The 24,212-nt window shown below is 42.9% G+C and overlaps 1 protein-coding gene across 2 annotated transcripts in view; it reads right to left on the reverse strand.

The window, feature by feature from the left end:
• Positions 1-24,212, reverse strand: part of LOC111145626 (radial spoke head 10 homolog B-like) — a 52,142-nt gene that overhangs the window by 7,432 nt on the left and 20,498 nt on the right. For both annotated transcript variants that reach the window (XM_022500658.1, XM_022500657.1), the window contains 11 exons: positions 22,058-22,234; positions 20,863-21,022; positions 20,387-20,508; positions 16,732-16,921; positions 14,979-15,093; positions 13,691-13,770; positions 13,439-13,587; positions 11,027-11,134; positions 7,750-7,890; positions 5,676-5,798; positions 4,832-4,925 (listed from right to left, as the gene is read on the reverse strand). In XM_022500658.1, coding sequence (XP_022356366.1) covers positions 4,832-4,925; positions 5,676-5,798; positions 7,750-7,890; positions 11,027-11,134; positions 13,439-13,587; positions 13,691-13,770; positions 14,979-15,093; positions 16,732-16,921; positions 20,387-20,508; positions 20,863-21,022; positions 22,058-22,234 — 1,459 coding nt within the window. The remainder of the gene's footprint in view (positions 1-4,831; positions 4,926-5,675; positions 5,799-7,749; positions 7,891-11,026; positions 11,135-13,438; positions 13,588-13,690; positions 13,771-14,978; positions 15,094-16,731; positions 16,922-20,386; positions 20,509-20,862; positions 21,023-22,057; positions 22,235-24,212) is intronic.

The following is a 24,212-nucleotide window of genomic DNA, read 5'->3' on the forward strand; positions in this document are numbered from 1 at the left end:
GAACTGACACTTAACTCACTGACACTTAGCTCACTGAGCCATCCAGGCATCCCCAGACAACACAGACTTTAAAAATAGAAAAAAGAGACAAGGCCATTATATAATGATAAAGCAGTCAATCCACCAAGAAGATACATTTATATTTACGCTGCTAACTTCAGGGTGCCTAAATAAAGCAAAAACTAACAGCAAAAAAGAGAAATAAACAATATAATAATAGTTGGAAGCTTTAATATCCCACTCCCAATAATGGATAGGTCATCCAGACAGATAATAAGGAAACAGATTTGATCAATGCTATATATCAAATGGACCTAACGGACATACACAGAACATTCTGACAACAGAATACACATTCTTTTCAAGCACAAGTGGAACATTTTCTAGCATAGACCATACGTTAGACCACAAAGCAAGTCTTAGCAAATTCGAGACTGAAGTCCTATTAAGTATCTTCTCTGACCACCATGGTTTAAAACTAGAAATCGATAACCAGAGGAAAACTGAAAAATTCACAAACATGGGGAAATTAACACTTTCCTGAACAACGAATGGATCGAGGAAGAAATTAAAGGGGAAGTTTAAAAGTATCAGGAAATAAACCGAGGGTTACAGAAGGGAGAGGGAATGAGGGGACACGGTAACTGGGTGATGGGTATTTAGGAGGGCATGTATTGTGATAAGCACCGGGTGTTATATGCAACTAATGAATCACTGAAATACATAAAAAACTAATGATGTACTATATGTTGGGGAATTGAACATAATAAAAAATCTTGAGGGGCACCTGGGTGGCTCAATGGGTTAAAGCCCCTGCCTTCAACTCAGGTCATGATCACAGGGTCCTGGAATCGAGCCCCGCATCGGGCTCTCTGCTCGGTGGGGAGCCTGCTTTCTCCTCTCTCTGCCTGTCTTTCTGCCTACTTGTGATCTCTGTCAAATAAATAAATAAAATCTTAAAAAAAAAAAATCTTGAGACAAATGAAAATAGAACGCAATATACCAGAATTTACAGGATGCAGCTAACATGGTTCTAAGAAAGAAGTTCATAGCAATAAACACCTACATTAAGAAACAAGAAAGAGGGGTGCCTGGGTGGCACAGTGGGTTAAAGCCTCTGCTATTGGCTCCGTTCATGATCCCGGGGTCCTGGGATCGAGCCCCACATCAGGCTCTCTGCTCAGCAGGGAGCCTGCTTCCTCCTCCTCTCTCTCTCTCTGCCTACTTGTGATCTCTATCTGTCGAATAAATAAATAAAATCTTAAAAAAAAAAAAAAAGAAGAAAGAATTCAAATAAACTAACCTAACTCTGCCATGGGGAACTAGAAAAAGAAACTAGATCCAAAAGTTGCAGAAGGATGGAAATAATAAAGATGAGAGCAAAAATTCACAAAATAGAGAACAGGAAAATAGAAAATATTAACAAAACTCAGAATCGATTCTTTGAAAAAAAAAAATCGACACCTTTAGCTAGACTAACCAAGGAAAAAACAGAGAGGACCCAAATCAACAACATTATAAATCAAAACAAACATGAGTAATACCACAGAAATATAAAGATTATAAGAGGCTACTAGGAACAATTATACACCAACAAACTGAATAAACTAGAAGAAATGGAGAAATTCTTAGGAATATACAATGTACCAAGACTGAATCAAGAAGAAATAGAAAATCTGAACAGACCAATTATTAGTAAGGTTGAATTAGTAGCCAAAAGTCTCCCAGCAAAGAAAAGCCCAAGACCAGAGTTTCACTGTTGAACTTTAGCAAACATTTGGGAAAAAAATTAATGCAAATCCTTCTCTCTTCCCAAAAACTGAAGAGGAAGTAACACTCCCAAACTCATTTTATCAGGTCAGAATTACACTTCTCCCAAAATCAGAAAAGGACACCACCAGAAAAGAAAACTACAGGCCAGTATCCCTTTTGAATATAGGAGCAACAATATTTGATAAAGTACTAGTACACTAAGTTCAGCATATTAAAGGGATCATTCACCATGGTCAACTGGGATTCATTTATCTCTGGGAGGCAAAGATGGTTCAAGATATGCAAATCAATCAATGTGATACATCACATTAATAGAATCAAAGAAAAAATTATATGATAATCTCTGTAAACTCAGAAAAGACATTTGACAAAATTCAATATTCATTCATGATAAAAAAAAAAATCTTAACAAATTAGGTATAGAAGGAACATACCTCAATATGGTAAAGGCTATATATAGGGTGCCTGGGTGGCCAGGTTGGCTGGTGGCTGACTTAAGCTCAGGTCATGATCTCAGGGTCCTGGGATCAAGCGTTGCACCCCAAGTGGGCTCCCCACTTGGCAGGGAGTCTGCTTATCACTCTTCCTCTCCTTCTGCCCCTCCCCCTGCTTGTGCTCTCTCAAATAAATAAAATATTTTCTATTTTAAAGCTATATATTATAAGTCCTCAGCTAACATCACACTCAACAGTTAAAGACTGAAATGTTGCTCTAAGACTCTCACTTTTATTCAGCATAGTACTGGAAGATCCTAGCCAGAGCAATTAGGCAAGAAAAAGAAATTAAAAATATCATAACTGGAAAGGAAGAGGTAGAATTGTCTCTATTTACAGATGACATGATTTTATATGTAGGAAATCCTGAATACTACACCAAAAAACTCATAGGTCTAATCAACGAATCCAGGAAAGTTGCAGGATATAAAATTAGCATACAAAAATCAGTATGGTCTCTATACACTAACAATGAATTGTCAGGAAAAGAAAGAAAATGATCCCATTTACAATACCATCAAAACAATAAAATACTTAGGAATAAATTTAGCCAAGAGGTAAAAGATCTCTACTCCAAGACGTGATGGAAGGAAATTGAAGGTGACAAAAATAAATGGAAAGGTAACCCACATTCATAGATTGGAAAATTTAATATTGTTAAGATGTCAATACTACCAAGAACAATTTATGGATTTGATGCAATCCCTATAAGATTCCAATGGCATTTTTAACAGGTAGAAAAAACAGCTCTAAATTTTGTATGGAACCACAGAAAACCGCAAATAACCAAAGCAATCCTGAGACAGAACTGAGCAGGAGGCATCTTACTTCCTGACTTGAAGCTATGCTACGCAGTATAAAAAGTGTAACAGTATGGTACTGGCATAAAATCAGACACTGAGACAATGGAACAGAATCAAGAGCCCAGAAATAAACCCATGTGTATAGTAAGTACTTGACAAGGAAGTCAGTAGCGGTGTTGGGGAAATTGTACATTCACATATAAAAAAAATGAAACTAAACCCCTGCCTTATACCATTCACATTAATTATCTCAAAATTGTTTAAATTTTAAATGTAAGATTAGAAACCATAAAACTGCTAGAAGAGAATAAGGGAAAAAAAATAAAGCTCCTTGACATGGGTCTTGGTAAGGATTTTTTGGATATGACGCCTAGAGCACAAGCAACGTGATCAGATATAGATAAGCAGGATGACAGCAAACTAAGCAAAAGAAAGGAACAAAATGAAAAGACAACCTGTTGAACAGGAAGAAGTATTTTGCAAACCATATATCCGATAAGGGCTTCAAATCCAAAATATAAAGAACTCCTACAACTCAATAGAAAAAAAAATAAAAGTAGGCAAACCATCCGAATAGGCATTTTTTCCAAAGAAGATAAACAAGTGGCCAATGGCTACATGAAAAAGAAGTCCTCAGCATCACTTATCATCAGGGAAATGCAAATGAAACCACAATGAGAGATGAACTCACACCTGTCAGAACGGTGAGCACTGAAGACAAGAGGTAGCAAATGCTGGCGAGGATGTGGAGAAGGGGGAGCCCTTGTGCCCTGGTGGAGGGAATGTAAATTAGTGCATTCCCTCTGGAAAACAGTATGGAGGTTCCTCAGAAAATTCAAATAGAAGAATCCTATAACCCAGCAGTTCTACTCCTGGGAACATACTGGAAGGAAAGAGAAACACTGTGGAAGAGATGTGTGCCCCTCCCCATGTTTCATTGCAACATCATCCACAGCCAAGACATGGAAACAACATAGGTGTCCAACGGATAGATGGATAAAGAAGGTGTGGCACATATACAATGGAACTTTACTCATCTATTAAAAAGGAGGAAACCATGACATTTGTGACAACATGGATGGGTCTTGAGGGCATTTCGCCAAGTGAAATAAGCTAGCCAGAGAAATACAAACACTGTATGATCTTATATGTAGAATTTAAAAAACCAAAATGCTCATAGAAAAGGAGACCACCCTGGGGCAAATAATACATATGTTAATAAAAAGAAAGAAAGAAAGAGACCAGATTGTGGTTACCCAAGGCTGGGGTAGGGGGGATTGGATAAAGGTAGTCAAAAGGTACAAATTTCCAATAAGTACAGGGATGTAATCTTCAGTGTGACAACTACAGTTGATGCCGCCGTATGATATAGATGAAAATTTTTAAGAGTAGATCTTAAGAGTTCTCATCACAAGGAAAAAAAATTTTTTGGTTATCTATATGAGATGATGGATGTTAGCAAGGCATACTGTGGTGATCATTTCACGATATATGTATATCAAATCATTATGCCATACACCTGAGACTTGGCCTTTAAGTCACTCACATCTCAATAAAACTGGAAAAATCCAAAAACAAAGACAAAAACAACCTCAGCAAGATCATGTCTTGAAAGTGTGCTCCATCAAGCAGATGCCAGGATTGGAAGTAGCACAGCCAGCCTAATTATATTATTAAATATAGTTGTACAATTTTATAAACCTTCTATCATTTATAAGCAATGATATGCAAACATTAGAGTTCAGTCATTAAATTACTCACCATTTTGAGACAAAAAAAAGATTAGCCCTTTTCCCGGAGATTTAAAGTTCATTTTGGAAATTCTTTCATCACTTAGAGACTTCTTGATCTTGGGCTTTTACAGAAAAGGAAATCATAAAACAAAATGTGACTTCTGCATCATTGTGGACTAAAACCAATTTGCTACCTTATAAATAATTAGAAAATTATTCATGAGACCATTCTCTTTAAGAAACTATCTTTGACTATTTTTAACCTGCTTAAATTTTGTTATTTGTACAATTAAGGAAATGAATAACAGTTATTGTACCCACTAAAACGCTCCTCCCAAGAAACCAAAGATTTGGTTTCCCGGGGTCTTCCCGGGGTCGGTTGGGAAAAAGTCTACATACAGTTAACTGTGTGTACATTCTGATATTAATGGCATTTTTAATCAGATATATGCTGTTCACACCCACATTTTTTGCCTCCAACTAGATCTCACCCTTGAACCCCAGGCTTGTGTCTCCATGTGTACTACACCTGGATGTCCGATCAGGCACTCTAAGCCTAATGTGTCCACAAGGAGCTCCCTAATTTTGCCCCCAAACTCCCATCCCCCACCCCAGGCTTCCCTTCACAGTAAGTGACAACTGTATCTCCCAATCATTCAAGCCAAAAGACCTAGAATCATCTTGGCCATGTCTTTCCATCTCAAGCTCCACAGCCTTCAACAAACCCACACATCATTCCAGGAGCTCCCTTTCTGATTTTTATTATTATTATTTTTTAAAGATTTTGTGTATCTATTTGAGAGAGTAAGAGAGGGAGGGGAGGGTCAGAGAGAGAAGCAGACTCCCCACTAAGCAGGGAGCCCGATACGAACCTCGGATCTCATTTTGCTGAGATCAAGCATGAGTCCTAGCCTGCTTGAGGAGGACTTGGTGCTGCCGTCCTGCAGGTCCGATTCCTGGCTTGTTCCTACACTTGAACTCCTGTTCTGGACGTTCTGAGCAACGACAAACACAGAAGAGGATTTGGGTTACTGTGGAAACACACATGATTTTTGGTTTTTTTGAGATTTTATTTACTGGGGCACCTGGGTGGCTCAGTGGGTTAAGTGTCCAACTCAGTTGTTTAAGTGTCCTACACTGTCTCTCTCTCTCTCAAATAGATAAACCTTTAAAAATAAATAAAATTTTAGGGCGCCTGGGTGGCTCAGTGGGATAAAGCCTCTGCCTTCGGCTCAGGTCATGATCCCAGGGTCCTGGGATCGAGCCCCACATCAGGCTCTCTGCTCTATAGGGTCTTCCTCTCTCTCTGCCTGTCTCTCTGCCTACTTGTGATCTCTGTCAGATAAATAAATAAAATCTTAATAAATAAAATTTTAAAGATATTTATTTGAAAGTGCAAGAGCACGAGCAGGGAGAGGAGCAGAGAGAGAGAGAGAGAGAGAGAGAGAGAGAGAAGCAGACCGCCTGCTGAGCAGGGAGCCTGACACGGGGGCTTGATCCCAGAACCCTGAGACCATGACCCAAGTCCAAGTCAGACACTTAAGCAACTGAGCCACCCAGGCTACCCCCCACACAATTTTAATGAAATAAAATTTATAATTAAGCTACACATAAATTATACTGTGTGATGACTTTTGACATGTCTGTACCTGTGAAACGATCACCTGAATCAAGACCGCAAACATGTCCGTCACCCCCAAGCTTCCTGTGCCCTTCGGGAATCCTCCCTCATCCTTAGGCAACCACTGGTCTGCTTTCTGTCACTACCAATTATTTTGTGCTTTCTAGAATTTCCTATAATTATACCTTTTTCTTGTCGGACTTCTTTCACCAGCAGAATTCTTTTGATTCATCCCTGTTGTACCCTTGTGAAATAACCCTTGTTGAGTTATTTCCCTGCTGAGTCATCCTACACTGTACGGATAGAATGATTTGCCTTGTTGGACATTTGGAACAACATATGAAAAGCCAGAAGCAGACATGACCGGTTGGTTTCCGGGGATGACCCCTAGGCCGGTGTTCGCGCTCAGTTATGAGAGTCCATGTCCTGCCATCCATGAAGTCATGGATGGATTCCGGGGGGACACGGATTTCCCTCAGAGCAAAGCCCCGGACTGTGGCCCACGATAAGGCTCCCAGATGACCTGGAGAGGCCATCAGTCATACCCTTCACCCGGACAAGGCAGATCTGGTTGGTGGAGCAGACTGTGAGGCCAAGTGGAACATGAAGCTCTGAGCCTGAGACACATCAGGGGGTTTGTGGGAAGAGTCACTCTGTACACAGCAGTGACCTTGTATGGGCAGGTCTGAAGAATTTCCCAGCTGCGAGGTTCCATCGGCCCCCAAGACTTTCCCTGTGGCTGCAAATGCGATGCAGCTCCAAAATAACTCCAAGCCGACTTAACCTGAAGCCCCCACCCAAAACTAGCTTGTATCAATTTGCTCCAGCAGCGGGATCCTTCAGTAGGGTGGCCGGCACTGCCCCCGCTCCACCACGGTCCTGTGGCGAAACCTCGTGTCCAGCAGGCCTGTCCTCTGAGCCGGCCCCATCCTAAGAGAACCAGCGAGCGTCTCATGTACACTCAGGAGCTGTTTCTTAGCATCTCCACTCTGGAACGGGCTCTCCAGTCTTGTAAACGCTAGATCGGGTAATGAAACGTTTCCATAGCAAATTATCTCATGTTCTAAGCCTCCTGGTCCACCCAACATGTTGGCGGGACTCTGACCATCATTAGGATACCTCTGCTACTGTGGCTCGGAGTCAACGCCCTTGGTCACGACCAAGGACCTAACTTAAAGGAAAAGACAATACACCTTTTCAAATTGTGAAAAGAAGTCTGAAATTATTTCCCGAAGGGTTCATAAAAGCCCAAGATAGTTCTGATCTGGTTGAACCATTCCAGAATGAAACCGTTTCTTGCTCTGTAAATTCTAAGCTAACTTTACCTGATTTGTCGTGTGAGGACTTCCATGTTTGTTTCCAGACAGGTCATCATTTGGCAAATTTAAATAGGTTTTAGTCATTTGTTCAGTGACAGAGATGAGAGCGAAGCTTAAAAGAGCTTCAAAGAATTCCAGGAAAACCAGCTGAAACATAAGAAAACATAAAGGGTCTTATTTATTCTGACACACCCTGAGTTGGACCAGCACTTCGACTGGCTCTTGGTTTCTGTCTCCAGAGAACACCACCACCTCATTCAGCGCTCAAGCGTCCTGAGCACACACCAATTTGAAACAAAAACTACAACATTTAAAAGATTATGGGTGTTCTGTTATTAGGTTTATAAGTCATTTTGCTAGTTTGATAGAAACACTGTATATTAGTTAATTGAGGACATTTTCAAAAGGGTTTTTTTTTTTTTAAGATTTTTAAAATTTTATTATTTGACAGACAGAGATCACAAGTAGGCAGAGAAGCAGGCAGAGAGAGAGGAGGAAGCAGGCTTCCCGCTGAGCAGAGAGCCCGATGTGGGGCTCGATCCCAGGACCTTGGGATCATGACCTGAGCTGAAAGCAGAGGATTAACCCACTGAGCCACCCAGGCGCCCCATAGTGGGTGGGATTTTTAGCTGTTATCTTAAATAAAATTTAGCACAGGTCAGTGGATCCCTGCCCCTACACAGGTAGCTACTGTCACCTGAGGGGACCCCAAACGTCCACTTTGAAAGCATGACCAACAACAAGAAGCATTTTGTTTTCTTATTAGCCGTTCTGCTCATGCCATTCCTACTCTTCCTCTCCCCGCAGAGAGCAAACTTTGAAGACACACCACCCCACCTGCCACCGTGATGGTTCTGTCCGCGTCAGGCAGATAAAAAACAGTGCCTTATGTTTGCAACGCTAGCCTCCTGTGTGTGTCCTGCCTTGTGAGTTTGCCTGTCAACTTGAGAATATTAGCCTAAAATTTCTGTTCAAGATGAAGTTATTCTTACAGCTGAGATAAGAGCAGAAGGGGTCTCCTAAGCGTCGTGAGGTGGGAGCAGCACAGAGGCAGGTGAGAAGCTCCCCTAGTGTGGACGCTAAAATGACTAAGCCCTTGGGAGATGCTGGGAAGGGCTGAATATATTTTACACATACGAAGGCCATGAAGGGAAGACTGTTATGGGCTGAATTGTATCTCCCATAAAAGAATTGGGGTCCTAACCCCCAGTACCTCAGAATGTGACCTTATTGGATGATTATGTCCTTACAGGTCAGTTAAAATGAGATCATTGGGGGGGCCCTAATCCAACATGGTTGCTGTCCCTATAGGAGGGAAATTGGGACACAGAGACAGACCCACAGAGGAAGACAATGTGTGGAGACACGGGGAGAAGATGGCCGCCTACAAGCCAGAGGGAGAGGCCTGGAGCACAGCCTTTCCCACAGCCCCGGGAGAAACCAGCTCTACCTTATTTCTGACTACTGGCTTTCAGAACAGCAGGCACTACATTTTGATTATTTAAGCTCCCCGCAAAAATGGCAGAGTGAGCCACAGCAAGTCCAAATGATCTGAGATAGGAGCGTGACATGTATGTTCCGGGGACAGTGTAGAGGTAGGTGTGACTTGGTGGTCAGACAAGGACTCAGAAAGGTGGCACCATCCGTGTCATGAGGGCCTGTACTCAAGTGAGATGGGAAGCCTGGGGGTGTGGGCAGGGGAGTGACGTGACCCGGCCACTGTCCTGGGAGGTAGGAGGATAAGGGGTGCATTAGGAACGTGAGTGGGCAACTTTCCAAGTGACAGTCGGCCTGGGCAGAGGTAGTGCAAGTGGTGGGAGGTACCACATTCTAGAAATGCTCTGGAGGTGGAGCCAACAGGATCTCCTGAAGATCTGAATGTAGGGTATGAGAGAGAGGAGTCGCTGAGACAGGGACGGGGCCTGACAACCAAAGGCCGGGGTGTTGTCCCCACTCCACACACGGGAGGCTGAGGTGCACAGGCAGGGGACAGAAGTCACAACTGTGGGACATTCTGGGCTGCTAGAAGTCCTAGAGGCTGGAGAGCATGATTCAGGATAGAGACACAAACACTGGCCTCGTCCTCAGAACGGTGGCAGTTAAGATTATGAGATGAGGGGTGAGCACAGCTAGAGAAGGGGACCCCAGTGTGAGTCTAGGGCACTTGGACAGGATGGGTGTGGCAAGAAGTTGGAAAGGCACCGGCAGTGAGGGAAATGGAAGACCAGGGACACAGAGAGAAGCACGTGTCTGAGGTGGCAGGGACAGCATTTCAGGCACCAAGGCAGGGCCCCCTGGGTGGGTGTCATCATGGGGGTCACTGGGGACCTGAATGCAAACAGTGTTAGCCGTTTAGCCATCTTTAGGATCTGTCCGGAAGAGGCAAGGGCATGGGGACAAAGAGTAGACTCCTGGCAGCAGGGCCCGGGGGAGAGGACATCGGGAGGGATAGCGCATCCTGAAAACAGGGATCGACTAGTCGCCCCACTTCCACATACAGAAGAAAAGACTGAGCCTGGGGTGGCCGACTTGCCCAGAGCTCCTCGGCAAAGAGTGCGGAAAAGCAAAGACACTTAGACTCATTCACTGGAGGAGATCAGTTAGTGTCTCTGACAGGTGCAGGACAGGTCAGCCCGGAAAACACACGCATGTATTAACTTGCTCCATTATCCAAGAACTAGCATCGCACACTTGACCCTTGAACGAGGCGGGTGTGAACTGCGTGGAGCCCCTGATGTACAGGTTTTATTCCACACGTACAGGACAGTGCTATAAGCGTGTTTTCCTTATGATGTTCTTAATGTTTTCTTTTCTTTAGGTCACTTTGCTGCAAGAACACACCATGAAATACAAAATGTGTGTGTGTTAATCGCCTGTTCGTGTTATTGGCAAGGCTTTCGGTCCACACCAGGCTATGAGTAGTGAAGTACTTGGGGGGGGGGTCAAAGTTATACCTGAACTTCTGACTGTGGGGGGGTGTCGGCATCCCTAACCCTTGCGTCGTTCAAGGGTCAACTGTCATTTTATATTCTTTTGACTTCATTATTTCCTGACGTCTGAAATATTCTTTTTTATATTAACTCTAGTTTTCTAATGCGATCAAGGAGATAGAGCCGTATAGACACACAGGTACACGCACGTGTGTATACACACACACGCACACAGGCGTACACATAGTTACGTACTCGGGTTAGAAGGCTTTTCCGTCAAATCTTGGTTCTCAGTACCCAAAGCAAAACAGCCTAAATTGCATCTGCATTATTTGTGACACCAATTTACAAACCTCAGGTTCGAAGTTGCTGTCAACACCATCATGTATGAAAGGATTATCCTCTGCCATGACCTCCACAAACTTGGTTGCTGTTAATTCTTTATTTATCATTTTAAAATCCTGCAAAGAAATAACCAATTAAACCAAAATGGCCTATAACTACAAATCGTTATATTTTTAAAAAGGTTTTTTAAAATTTGTTTTAGAGAGAGAGAGCACAAGCAGGGGGAGCAGGAGCGGGAGAAGCAGGCTCCCCACTGAGCAGGGAGACCAACTTGGGACTCGATCCCAGGACCCTGAGATCATTACCGGAGCCGAAGGCAGACGCTTAACTGACTGAGCCACCCAGGTGCACCTAAACAGCTACATAGTTTTTTAAAAGATTTTATTTATTTGACACACAGAGAGAGATCACAAGTAGGCAGAGAGGCAGGCAGAGAGAGAGGGGGAAGCAGGCTCCCCACTGAGCAGAGAGCCTGACGTGGGACTTGATCCCAGGACCCTGAGATCAAGACCTGAGCTGAAGGCAGAGGCTTAATCCGTTGAGCCACCCAGGTGCCCCAATAGCTACATATTTTTAATGTTAATTTATACCCATGTAACGCTTTACATAGATGTTCTAGAAATGGGTGCCTTTGAAACTGATCCTTTTGAAAAACATTCTAGATTAACAATACTATTTACCTCTCTAGACCTTCCCCAGTCCCTCTAAAAAGAAAAGTGCCTTTAGAGGCATAAACACAGGACAGAGGGGTTGGGAGAGTGGGTGATCCAGATGTGAGATATCTCCCAGCTGCACAGGTGGAGAAACACTGGACCGGGGGACTCAGGAAGTCAGGATGCTGTCGACACTCAGGAAGGAGGCCCCCTGAAAGTAACACTCCAGGGAGGGCTGAACACAGGAACATTCGCTGAGAAGACCCTGTCCGCATCAGAGCTGCAAACAGAAGCTTTGTGCTCAGAGATAATGAACTAGAGAGGATCTGGCCCGGGACACGCAGTCTCCCCTACTTTAGTGCTGCTGAAAACAAGGGCTGGCCAGGGGCTGGCCGCAAACCGACCCACCCTCCGCTCTCTCCTAAGCACCATGCGAACCAGGCTTATGTGTTCTAACGTAAGGATCGTGCCGACTCCACGTGAACCCGCTGGCCCATCTCAACATCCCTAACCGGGAACATTCCAGAGGTGATGCAATGGAATTACACAGAACCACCTGTGTCTTTGTCAGGGGAAGAACCCAGAATCCCAACAAGCCTCTAAGTGTACCACGTTAGTGGAGATACGGGGGAAAGAAGAACATAGTAATGAACTCTGGGAGGATGCCGCCAGCTCGAACCAGAAGTCTGACCCATCTAGGGGGACGGATGACCTCATCTCTTCAATAAGAGGCTGTGAAGAAAAGGGGGAAGTGAACAAATAAACAGCTGTACAAAACTCACATACTGCTAACAAGCTCTTTTCCTATAGTAGACACTAGGTGACAGTCTGTTTTCTGTACACATACAACACTGTTAAGGCTTTTTAAAAGCACTCTATTCCCTATTAGTATTCAACTCTTCTCATTTTCTTATTTATCTACCCACAGGCGTAAACCAAAACAAAAACTACCAATAGTTAGTACAAGAATATTGTTTGAAGGGACGCCTGGGTGGCTCAGTTGTTAAGCGTCTGCCTTCGGCTCAGGTCATGATCCCAGGGTCCTGGGATCGAGCCCTGCCTTGGGCTCCCTGCTCAGTGGGAAGCCTGCTTCTCCCTCTCCCACTCCTGCTGCTTGAGTTCCCTCTCTTGTGCTCTCTGTCAAAAAAAATCTTTTTTTAAAAAAGAATATTGTACGAACTAGATGTCCTATTTTATAAACTAATAACTTCTTTAAGTTACTTTTTGATCAACGATCATTTTTTTAGATGACATTCCCTTCCCTCCCCACCCTGTCTTCTCTTACATGGCAAGGTCTGCATCCGCAAAGGCACTGGGGCTGCCCATGCTCCCCCTCACTGGGCAGTACATGGACCCAGTGCTCCCTCTGCCTCAGGTCTGTCGGAGATCCTGGAATGACTCGCTTCTGCCCAAAGAGGCTCAACAAACATTCAGTGGCTATGAAAATCCATCCCAGATCTTCACCTCATCATTTGTGTACCAGAGCCAGAATATCTCTTTAATGAAAACCAAAATGCCAGGGCGTCTGGGCGGCTCGGTCAGTTAAGCATCCGACTCTTGATTTCAGCTCAGATCATGATCTCAGGGTCATGAGATCAAGCCTTGAGTCAGGCTCCATCCTGAGCAAGGAATCTGCTGAGATTCGTTCTCTCCCTCTCCCTCTGCTTCTCCCCTCCCAACTCATGAGCACGTGCTCTCTCTCAGAAAAAAAAAAAAAAAGCCAAAATTCTTATTACTATAAAACCAGTCTCAGTCATAAGTGGTTACTTTCAACATCCAGAGGAAGTGTCGCATCTTCATGGAGGGCTCATGGGGAGGAGCAGCGTGTGGTCTGCAGTGAACGGTGTAGATCTCCCAGCACTTGTCGATGTAGGTCATGGAATAGAGCGTCCGCTGCTGCCCGCGGAATAAGCTGCCTAAAGACATGAGGGAAAGATAAACAACCAAAAACTGATTAAAAGCTACATGTTGGGGGGAAAAATTTGAAAATAAATATAACGCTGTTGGTTTTGTATTTACCTTTTACACGGCAGGCATTCGGGTGAATGTTCTCAGTCATCAGTTTGGTAAAACACAGAAAGAGCGATGGGCTTCTGTTTCTGTCGAGACAGAGCTAGTCACCCCTCTGTCCGGGAGGTAGAACCTAACTGTCCTCTCCCTGAGTATGGAGTGGACTTAGCAGTTTGCTTCAAACGATGAGAGCACAGAAAGGGAGAAACAGTGTGTTTACGGTGGAGAATTTTGGCTGCCGCCACTTTAACTGAGCGATCAGGGCTGGGATCACCGGCAAGAAGACGGTCCAATGTCACGTACCCCTGATGGGATGTGATGCCAAGGGCAGTTCACCTCCATGGTATTCTTCCCCAAAACCCAAGCCTCAGCGCAATGATGAAAACACACCAGCAGACGAAAATCAAGGGACATTTTACAAAATCAGTGACCGACGGTCTTCCAAAGTGTCAAGGTCATAAAAAACAAAATCCAAGAAACTATCACAGGTTGTAGGGACTTAGGAGATGGGACAAAAGGCAAAGAACATGGAACACAAAAGGGACGTCAGTGGGAAAATTTGGGAAACCTTAATGAAGTCTGTGATCTCGCTAACAGTATTATACCAACATTCATTTCTTTACTTTGATAAGTGCACCATGGTTGTGTAAGATTATTAAGGAAGCTGAGTGACAGGTGTCTAGGAATCACCATACTAACATGGCAACACTTCTGTAAAACTAAATTTATTTCAAAATTTGAAAGTTTTTTTTTTTCAAGATGTAGTATCAATTTTTCTGAGAAAGACAGGAAATTCTGCCCTAAGGAAGGGTTGGTATTGGGGCACCTGGGTGGCTCAGTCATTAAGCATCTGCCTTCCGCTCAGGTCATGGTACCAGGGTCCTGGGATGGAGCAGCAGGGCTCGGTAGGAAGCCCTTCCTGCTCAGCGGGAAGCCTGCTTCTCCCTCTCTCACTCCCCCTGCTTGTGTTCCCTCTCTCAGTGTCTCTCTCTGTGAGATAAATAAATAAAATCTTTTTAAAAAAAGGAAAAGTTGGTGTTGACCATTTCTGATTAAAACTCTAAGAACGGTATTCAGGATGGAAACATGACTCATATCTGAGGGGTCTTCCAAATTTTAATCTGGTATCTCATGGTTTTGTGGTTAATATTTGTGAAACCCTTTTGTTTCTGGTCCTTCATTTCAGAAGTATGTAAAGTGATAATGCACATTGAAGGAAAGCAGAAAAGTTACTGCTGTGGCTACAGCACGGATGAACTCTGTGCCACCCTCTCAGTGCTCCGGAAGTAGTACTTACTGGTATTCTTTGTGGTGGATGTGGTAAGCCAACTGTAGGAGATAATTCAGAAATGTTCTCAAAAGTATTGTTGTAAATGGAGAATGGATTTCTTCCACTGGAATGTCATTATTGGCTGAAATAAAGAAAATTGAAAAGGATGCTTAGTATTTTTTAATTGAGGTATCACTGACATATGTTTTATTAGTTTCAGGTGTGTGGTATGATTCACTCTATGTTACAAAATGACCACCACAATAAGTCTTGTTGACCTCATTCACCTACACAGTTATAAAAATTCCTCGTTAATTCTTGAGGACTTTTAAGATTTACCCCCTTAGAAACATTCATATATAATACCATGTTTTGAACATACCATGATTTTATTCTTCTTAAAAAAAAAAAAATTAGGGGCGCCTGGGTGGCTCAGTGGGTTAATCCTCTGCCTTCGGCTCAGGTCATGATCTCAGGGTCCTGGGATCAGCCCCGCATCGGGCTTTCTGCTCTGCGGGGAGCCTGATTTCTCCTCTCTCTCTCTGCCTGCCTCTCTGCCTACCTGTGATCTCTGGCAAATAAATACATAAAATCTAAAAAAAAGTTTTTAATTCAATTAATTAACATAGAATGTATTTCTAGTTTCAGATCAAGATTTTATTCATGATGCCTGGTATTTTTTAAAACCTATTTTATTTGCTCCTGGTATACAATTCAAAGAACTGAGTATGAGTATCTTTTTTTCCTAGCGAGTACTGTGAACAGCATATACACATCCACCTAAAACGTTAAGTACTGCTCGAAAAATCACGATCTGGTCACTTTTCAAGAAACTTATAAGATACCTTGTGCCAGTGTTTTTCAAGGTGGTCTGAGCCTCATCTGACTAATGATTCTAATTCTAAATGGATTCTAAGTCTGTGTCAAACACTTAAATTTCGGGGAAATAGGTATCAGTTCTAATACTCTGTGGTTCAAATAGATAATTGGAAGTTTTCAAGGCCTGCTTCCCAGAATTTACCTGAAAGAAGTAAAACCTTCAATACTATTAAGTTTATTGCATGAACTTTCGCTTTTGAAATCAAGCCCAAGCCCAAGACAACCTCAAGTGTTTTCAGGGCTGTGCCAAGCCCTCCCCGATCCTCTCTGCTTCTGATCTCACAGCGTTGGCAGGTTTGATAGACCAGGGGCAGGCAAACTTCTCTGTTGAGAGCCAGCAGCATGTATTTTAGGCTTTTTGTAGGCCACACAGTCTCTGTCACAACCCCTCAGTTCTGACATCATAGGGCAAAAACAGCCGCAGACCGTGCATGAGAAAATGGGCATGGCTGTGTTCCAATAAAACTTTATTTATAAGAACAGATGGGACTGGATTCGGCCCACAGGCCCTGCTGCAGTTGGTCTTTTACTGCTGCCATTATTTCACAAGATTGTCTCAAATACATTTTAAGTAACTTGAGAAGACCACCGTGTGTTGATTTCTAGAATGCCTCTCCCAGCATTTGCCTCCCTCCCTCCCTCCCCATTTCTTGACTGGTTTTGTAGTGACATGATGTTGTGCTATTCTTTGAACCAAAAGATGTTGGGGCACCTGGGTGGCTCAGTCGGTTAAGTATCTGCCTTTGGCTCAGGTCGTGATCTCAGGGTCTGCTTCTCCCATTCCTTCTACTCCTCCCCCCTGCTCACGCATGCTCTCTTGCGCTCTCTCTCTCTCTCTCTCAAATAAATAAATCTTAAAAAAATAATAACCAAAAAGACACAAAGGACCTAGAATACTCACTACTTAATACCCTGTCCATATCAGCAAGAGTTATCTTATGGTGATGAAATTTGCAGTCTTTTAGAAACCTCCAGAAGTGAAGCTTTGTCATAAGAAAAGTGTTATCCAGAGAGCGATCACACCCTAGGCTGCTGTAAAAGCTATAAATTCTTCTCAATTCTGTAATATTTCTTAAGACAGCATATTCTACCTACAAAGAGAAAACCACGCATGTCTTAGTCTTGCCTAATAAGAACAAAAGTAAAAGAAACAATACCTGTTTTGTAAATTTAATGAGATAACACATATGACATAATAACATTTACCTCTTATCGCTGTATGAGCTCAACAAATGTCATATTCTCCCCCCACTCAACCCCAGGTCAATAAAATGCAGTTTCTGATTAACACTGAAAAATTTGCTGTTACCAAAAAAAAAAAAAAAAAAAAAAAAAAAAAGTGCTGTTATCAGTACAATGAAATTGCTTTCATACTGCTCTGTGATAGCATCCTATTTGAGTGGGCAGCAATAAAATTCTCTTGTCTAGAGATCAGTATCTTTCATGAAGATAGACATAAAAATCCTCAGCAAAATAGAAGTATATGAAATCTAGCAATATCTAAAATTCTATGCGCACACCAAGTAGGGTTTATCCTGGGACTTCAAGGCTGGTTCAACCAGCCTTGGTTGTTTGTTTGTTTGTTTAATAGACTCCACGCCCAGTGTGGAGCCCAATGTGGGGCTCGAACTCACAACTGTGTGATCAAGACCAGAGCTGAGATCAAGAGTCAGACACTTAACTGACTGACACGCCCCGGGCTTGGTTGATTTTAAAAACATACAACTAACATCAGAATTCCTGCTGAAAGTCTGAAACAGACAATACTCATGCTCGTAACTAACCTCCCTCTCCGTCCCCAGTCACCTTCTATAATTCTCCCCAACCTCAATGCCCTGATGCCACCTTGACCTTCCCATACGTGCAACCCTGCAGCCTATGCAGTGTCCTGTTCTCCAAAACCACTTACCCTGTGTCTCGCCCTCCCAAATGAATTATTCAGGAAATGTGACCTACGCTGTCTGGGGTCCCCAAGGAGATGGAGAAGTCCCCCTTGGGAAGTTGTTCAGGCAACTGTCCCTCCCAACATTAACTCCTACCTTCTAAAATTCAATTCGGTTGGATAAACATGTAAAATTTGCCTTATCTAAAGCCTTGTTCTAGAGTAGAATGCAGGATTTTCTTCATGAAGCTTTAAACCTGGTAAAGATATTATAAGGAAATACCACTGGTGGAACAGAGCCTTGGAGGAAGGACAGGTGGGTTCCAAGGAGGAAGTTCTCTGGAGGACACTGTACTTGAACTCCACCTCGGAGCAGAGAACAAATCACTTCACAGTCAGCAGGTCTCCCAGTGGGGGCTGGGACGGGGTGGGGGGAGGGCAGAGAGTTTGAGGTGTCCAGGAATGCCAGGAGGGCAGCCTGCCCTGGATAAAGGCTGTTCCTGTGCTCCACCCCATCTCCCTCCTGGGCAAAGTGGGACAATCACAGTTCTGCCCATAGGCTGTTGGGAGGATTTAGCAAAATAAAGGCGTTTGGAAACATGCCCAGAGCAAAGGGCTTTCTGCTCAAGTGCTGGCCATTATCCTAGGAGAGAGCATGGGGAGGAGAGGAGGACTGCTAGGGTCAGGTTGGCAAGACAGGTTGCTGTCCCTCCTCGGAGGTCCTGAATACACACAGCTACCATCAGCATGGAACAGGATGGAGCTAGACGGCCAATAGAGCTTTCCAGAGCCTTCCAAAGTCTGGAGATCATGAAGGACCATGGAAGGTGGAGGCTCTGTCACAGACAGAGGAAGTTAGAGATGTGATTGGCCACAGGCAACGTGGGGTCCCGGGTAGGATCTTGGGACACAAAAAGGGACATTGTGAGGAAAAGTGAAATTCAAGTAAAGTCCACGACTTCGTTTCAGGGTGACAGCGAGGCCCGGGGCTTGGCTTTGGACCCTGTTCTGTGGCCATGGGAGATGCTCATGTGCGGAGAAGCCTGTGACAGGGACAAACCCGGGCTCCAGCAGGTCTTCTGAGAGTCTGAAGTCCTCACGAAAGGTTAGAAAAAAATTGAAGTTTCTCTACCTAGATTGTAATATTGTCCATATTATGAAATACCAGGTAGTCATGGAACACGTTTAGAGGTGTTTCCAAAGTGTCAAGTTACAGGACTATTTTTGACTTTGGAGATCCTAGTTCTACAATGTTTGAATTTTCTTTAACGAGCATGCGCTGGGCGCCTGGGTGGCTCAGCAGGTTAGGCGACCTCCTTTGGCTCAGGTCATGATCCTGGAGTTCCAGGATCAAGTCCCACATCAGGCTCCCCAGATCCATGGGGAGTCTGCTTCTCCCTCTGACCTTCTCCCCTCTCATGCTCTCTCTCTCTCTCTAATAAATAAATAAAATCTTTAAAAATAAATAAAGAGCATGTGCTATGTTTGTAATTATAAAACAGTCAAGATATATTTTTAAATTCATAGTTTTTTTTTGAAGACCTACCTGTTTTGACATGGAAAGAACTGCAAAGTGGAAAGTGAATGATACATAAGTAAACAGGGAGGGAGGGAAGGAGGAAGAAAACTGTAAGAATATCCCTCCTTTTTGAGTGAGTCCATGCATGCTTATTTATTCCTAAAAATTATATTGTAGGAAAGTACCTAATGGCACTGAAGAGCTATGATTAAATACACAAAAACAGAGATTTTATGAGCAGAATGCTCCAATTCAAATTACATTTGCCCAAAACAAAACAGGAAAGATGGTCACCAGATTTTGTCTGGGTGGAGATTCTCTTCTACTTTTTCTTATGTGCGTTTTCTAAATTTCCTACAAGTATTGTGCATTATTCTCTTAACTAGAGAAAGTCATAATAGGTTTTGTTTTGTTTCATTTTATTTTTAACAAGAATCTGGCAGCAGATCAAGTGAGCCACCTCAGGAACCTGAATTACATTGTTGGCCAGAAGAAGAAGAGAGAATAGGGGGTAGAGAGTCATCCCTTTTGAAACCCAGAAGAACTGAGGCCAGAGGAGACAGGATAGAGGAAGAGCAAAGGGGCGCCTGTCTTGCACTTTCGAGGTACCGACGGTTCTCCTGTTGCAAGCCACGCCATCAACAATGCTTTCACGGAAAAATCCTACCAAGCCCCAGTCAAAGCAGGGATCACGATACTAACGTGTAATTTCGTGGATGTGATTTTCCACTTGTTAATCAGATGAAGTCAGGTACACATAATTTTCTCTGTCTCTAAGCTTTTCTAGACTTGTGCTGATTTCTAGGAGTTTGAAGTTCTTTGGAATCCCAGCAGCCCATAATAATGCACACCAGAATTAAGGTCCTATGGTTGGGGTGGCCACAGCCTTGGCCTTGAGACCAAGCTGGGGGTGAGGGTAACTTGCATGTAATTAATTCACCAAGTCTCTCTATCTGGGTTTCTGTTTTATCACAAAGCATGTTCCCTAGGGTTTCCTTGCAAATTAAATGAAATGGCACGCAAAGCATCTATGGGGCTCATAGAAGACATTCAACACAGGACAGCCCCCCTCGGCTATATTTTCCCAAGCCTGGGGAGACTCTGTTAATATTCAAGCCTAAAATACAAACATATAACAATATGAAAGGTTTTTACCTGCTTCTTTTCCTCTGCTTGATCTTTCTCAGGATACATACTCAGCAACAAACTGAGATTTAGCTCAATGCTTGACCCTAATACAGAATTGCTTTCACTGCCGTCAAGCTTCCTGATAATCTCTAGCAAATAAAGGCAAACAGAAGGGATGGTGGTGAAAAGCAATGTTAAAAGTCATCAATGTGACCATTTCAACTAGTAAATTAAAGTGCTTTGGAGAAAAGAAAAGAAAATGCTTTTGGAAGATTAAAAAAAATTTTTTTTTCAGTGTTATGTGGAAATGATTTTCCACCCAAGTGGGAAATAAGAGTATTCAAAAAACCTCCAAGAAAGTGGTCCCCTCCCCCCCCCACCCCCCCACCCCTCCCCCACCAGGAAAATTCTGTTTCCTGGAGTAGTCTTTGTATTTTGATGAGTAGATTCCACTGATAACAGAAGTTAATTTGCATACACCTGCCAGGAGCCCACCCCCTTACCAGCACTGAGGGAGGATGCAGGGTGCCAGCTCTTGAAGGACAGGTCTGAAGACAGGTCCAGGTGACTTAAGAACTCAACTTCAAGATTTGGAAGCTCCACTATATGGTCATTGGAAAACAAGCCATTATACACACGCCCATTCTTGAAAGTTAATCGGCCCTGCAGACAGAAAGATGCACAGTTCAGGAAATCCACTGATAATCTACATCTGTACCATTTTCAAGGGTTTGGAGGTTTTTGTTTGTTTTTAAGACATGCACTTAGCACTTAGGCTCCTAGAGTCTCCAGCCACTGTGTTAAATCCTCTCTCTTCTTCCTCCTCCTTTATCTGCTCCACAGCCTCTCCCCAGCTACCCCCAGATAACAGAAGATGCCTTGTTAAACTACACCAGTGACCAGCAGAGTGCCCATCACCAAATAGGGGCTCTCTTGGAATTTGTCCAACACAAGCCAAGAGTCAGTCTGATGAAGAGGTTAAGATGATCCAAGTCAGCTCGGCCAAATTAAAGATATTTGTGGAAAGCTTCTCAGGAAAGAGTTTCTTCTCTCCTCCTACTCAGTGTGGTATGTGGATGAGAAGCCTGGAACTACAGCATCCATTTTGTGGTCATGAGGGAGGAGCAGCAGAGGGGTGAAGCTGACATCATGGTAAGAGACATCCTGAGTAGATGGAAGAAAACTCCTGACATCACGGAGTTGCTGAATCAAACCCACTTATTCTTTAAGTTTTGTCTGATTAAGCTAGATTTTTCCATTCCTTGTGACCAAAACCACCTAACACAGACATGTATGTACATAACATAAACTAAGTAAATAACTTCTAAATATACAGGACACGGATGATATGTTGGAAATTATTTTATTTTATTTTTTAAGACTTTATTTATTTGACAGACAGAGATCACAAGTAGGCAGAGAGGCAGGCAGAGGGAGGAGGAAGCAGGCTCCCTGCTGAGCAGAAAGGCCAACTTGGGACCAGGACCCGAGCCGAAGGCAGAGGCTTTAACCCACTGAGCCACCCAGGCGCCCCAGAAATTATTTTAAAATTCATGTAATCATCTTAACAAAACACTAAGTTATCTCATGCAAAAATGGATTATGCACTTTACCAGACAGAGAATGACATGCCTTTTAATGGCATTTCAGTTGCTTTATAAAATCTATAAAATGTGTTCTTCACACGTCTGCACTCACCATGCCATGTTTTTTGTTGGAGACCCATTCTCCCTCATAAACAGCTCCACTGGCATAGTAAAACTTTCCACGCCCATGACGATATCCATCTACAAACTCTCCTACGTATTCATTTCTCAAAGGGTATTGGGAGTTGGGGATTCTCTTCAGAAACCAGGAGTACGTTCCAAAGCCATTCTGAAAAGAAAGGAAATTGCCATGAGAAATGCTCGAAATATTTCCTCTTTTTACCTGAATCCATTTAAAATTTGGTCAGTAGGGGCACCTGGGTGGCTCAGTGTCTCAAGCCTCTGACTCTTGATTTTGGCTCAGGTCGTGATCGTGAGACAGAGCCCTGTGTCAGCCTTTGCGTTCCACATGGAGTCTGCTTGTCCCTCTCCCTCCTCCTGCTTGTGTTTTCTCCCTCCCTCTCTCTGTCTCAAAAATAAATAAATAAATAAATAAATAAAATCTTCTAAAATTAGAATAAAACCCAGTCAATAGACCAAATACAATGACACATTGGAAAGGACAAAGAACACAGATTTTAGAGTCATACAGACTTAGGTTCAGCCTCTGTGCCATCTACTTACAAACCAACCTTTTGATCCAAGGTAAATCATTTAAAGCCCTCTGGGTTTCATCTACAAAATGAAAATAACATCTATCCTGCAGGTTGGATGTAAAGATTGAAGACTGTGTATAAAAAGTGCCTAGCTTGATACTGATAAACTATTACCTTAAATTTTATTTATTTTTAACATACAAATTGATTTTTTTTCAAATGCCCTCTTCAATCCCACTTTGTAGAGGTAACGACAATTTAAGAGTCTGAATATTCATCCATATTTTCCCCAGGCATGTTCAATTATACGTACCAAATCAACATATTATATGTACATATAACACATATAAATACACAATTTTTTCAACAATGGGATGATTTTGTATAGATCTTCCTAGAACTTCTGGGTATATGCTAAAAAGAATTGAAAACAGGGACTCAAATATTTGGGCACTCACGTTCATGGCAGCATTATTTGCAATAACCAGAAGGTGGAAGCAACCCAGGTGTCCACTGATGGATGAATGAATAAACAAATGGATGGTATAAACATACAATGGAGTATTATTCAGCCTTAAGAAGGAAGGAAATTACATACTATAAGATGGATGAACCTTGAAGACATTATGCTAAGTGAAAAAAACAGTTGCAAAAGGACAGATACTATATAATTCCACTTATACGAGATATCAAGATGAGTCAGATTCATAGGGACAGAAAGTAGATGGTGGGTGCTAGGGGTGGGGGAAGGGGAAAGAGAGATGGGGAGTGAGTGTTTGATGGGGACAGAATCTCCATTTGGAAAGAAGAAAGAGTTCTGGAGACAGATGGTGGAGACAGCCACACAACAGTCAGTGTACTTAATGCCCCTGAATTAGACACTTACATGTGATTAAGATGGTAAATTTTTTTGTTATCTGTATTTTATCACAATTAAAATTTTTTTCCAAAAAAGATGGAATGGTTATGGGGCACCTGGTTGGCTCAGTGGGTTGAGCCTCTGCCTTCGGCTTGGGTCATGATCTCAGGATCCTGGGATCGAGCCCCGCGTTGGGCTCTCTGCTCAGCGGGGAGCCTGCTTCCCCCTCTCTCTCTGCCTGCCTCTCTGCCTACTTCTGATCTCTCTGTCAAATAAGTAAATAAAATCTTTAAAAAAAAAAAAGATGGAATGGTTATATTGATGTCAGAAAATGACTTAAGAGGAACAGAAACTATCAGAGCTAAAGAGGGACAAAACAAGATGATAAATTATATAAATTATATATGTGGCTTGTACTGTATTTTTAAGATTTATTTATTTAGGGGCACGTGGGTGGCTCAGTTGGTTAAGCATTTGCCTTCAGCTCAGGTCATGATCCCAGGGTCCTGGGATCGAGCCCTGCATCAGGCTCCCTCCTTGGAGGGAAGCCTGCTTCTCCCTCTCCCACTCCCCCTGCTTGTGTTCCTTCTCTTGCTGTTTCCCTCTGTAAAATATATAAATTAAAATTTTTTTTAATAAAAATAAAAAAGGGTCAATCCACCAAGAAGATGAAACAATCTTAAACATGTACACACTTAATAGAACTTAAAAATCTATAAAGCAAAAATTGATAGATTTGAAAGAAAGAGATG

This window comes from Enhydra lutris, unplaced genomic scaffold (assembly GCF_002288905.1).
Source record: "Enhydra lutris kenyoni isolate GAN:26980312 unplaced genomic scaffold, ASM228890v2 scaffoldscaffold13, whole genome shotgun sequence".
NCBI classification, from domain to species: domain Eukaryota; kingdom Metazoa; phylum Chordata; class Mammalia; order Carnivora; family Mustelidae; genus Enhydra; species Enhydra lutris.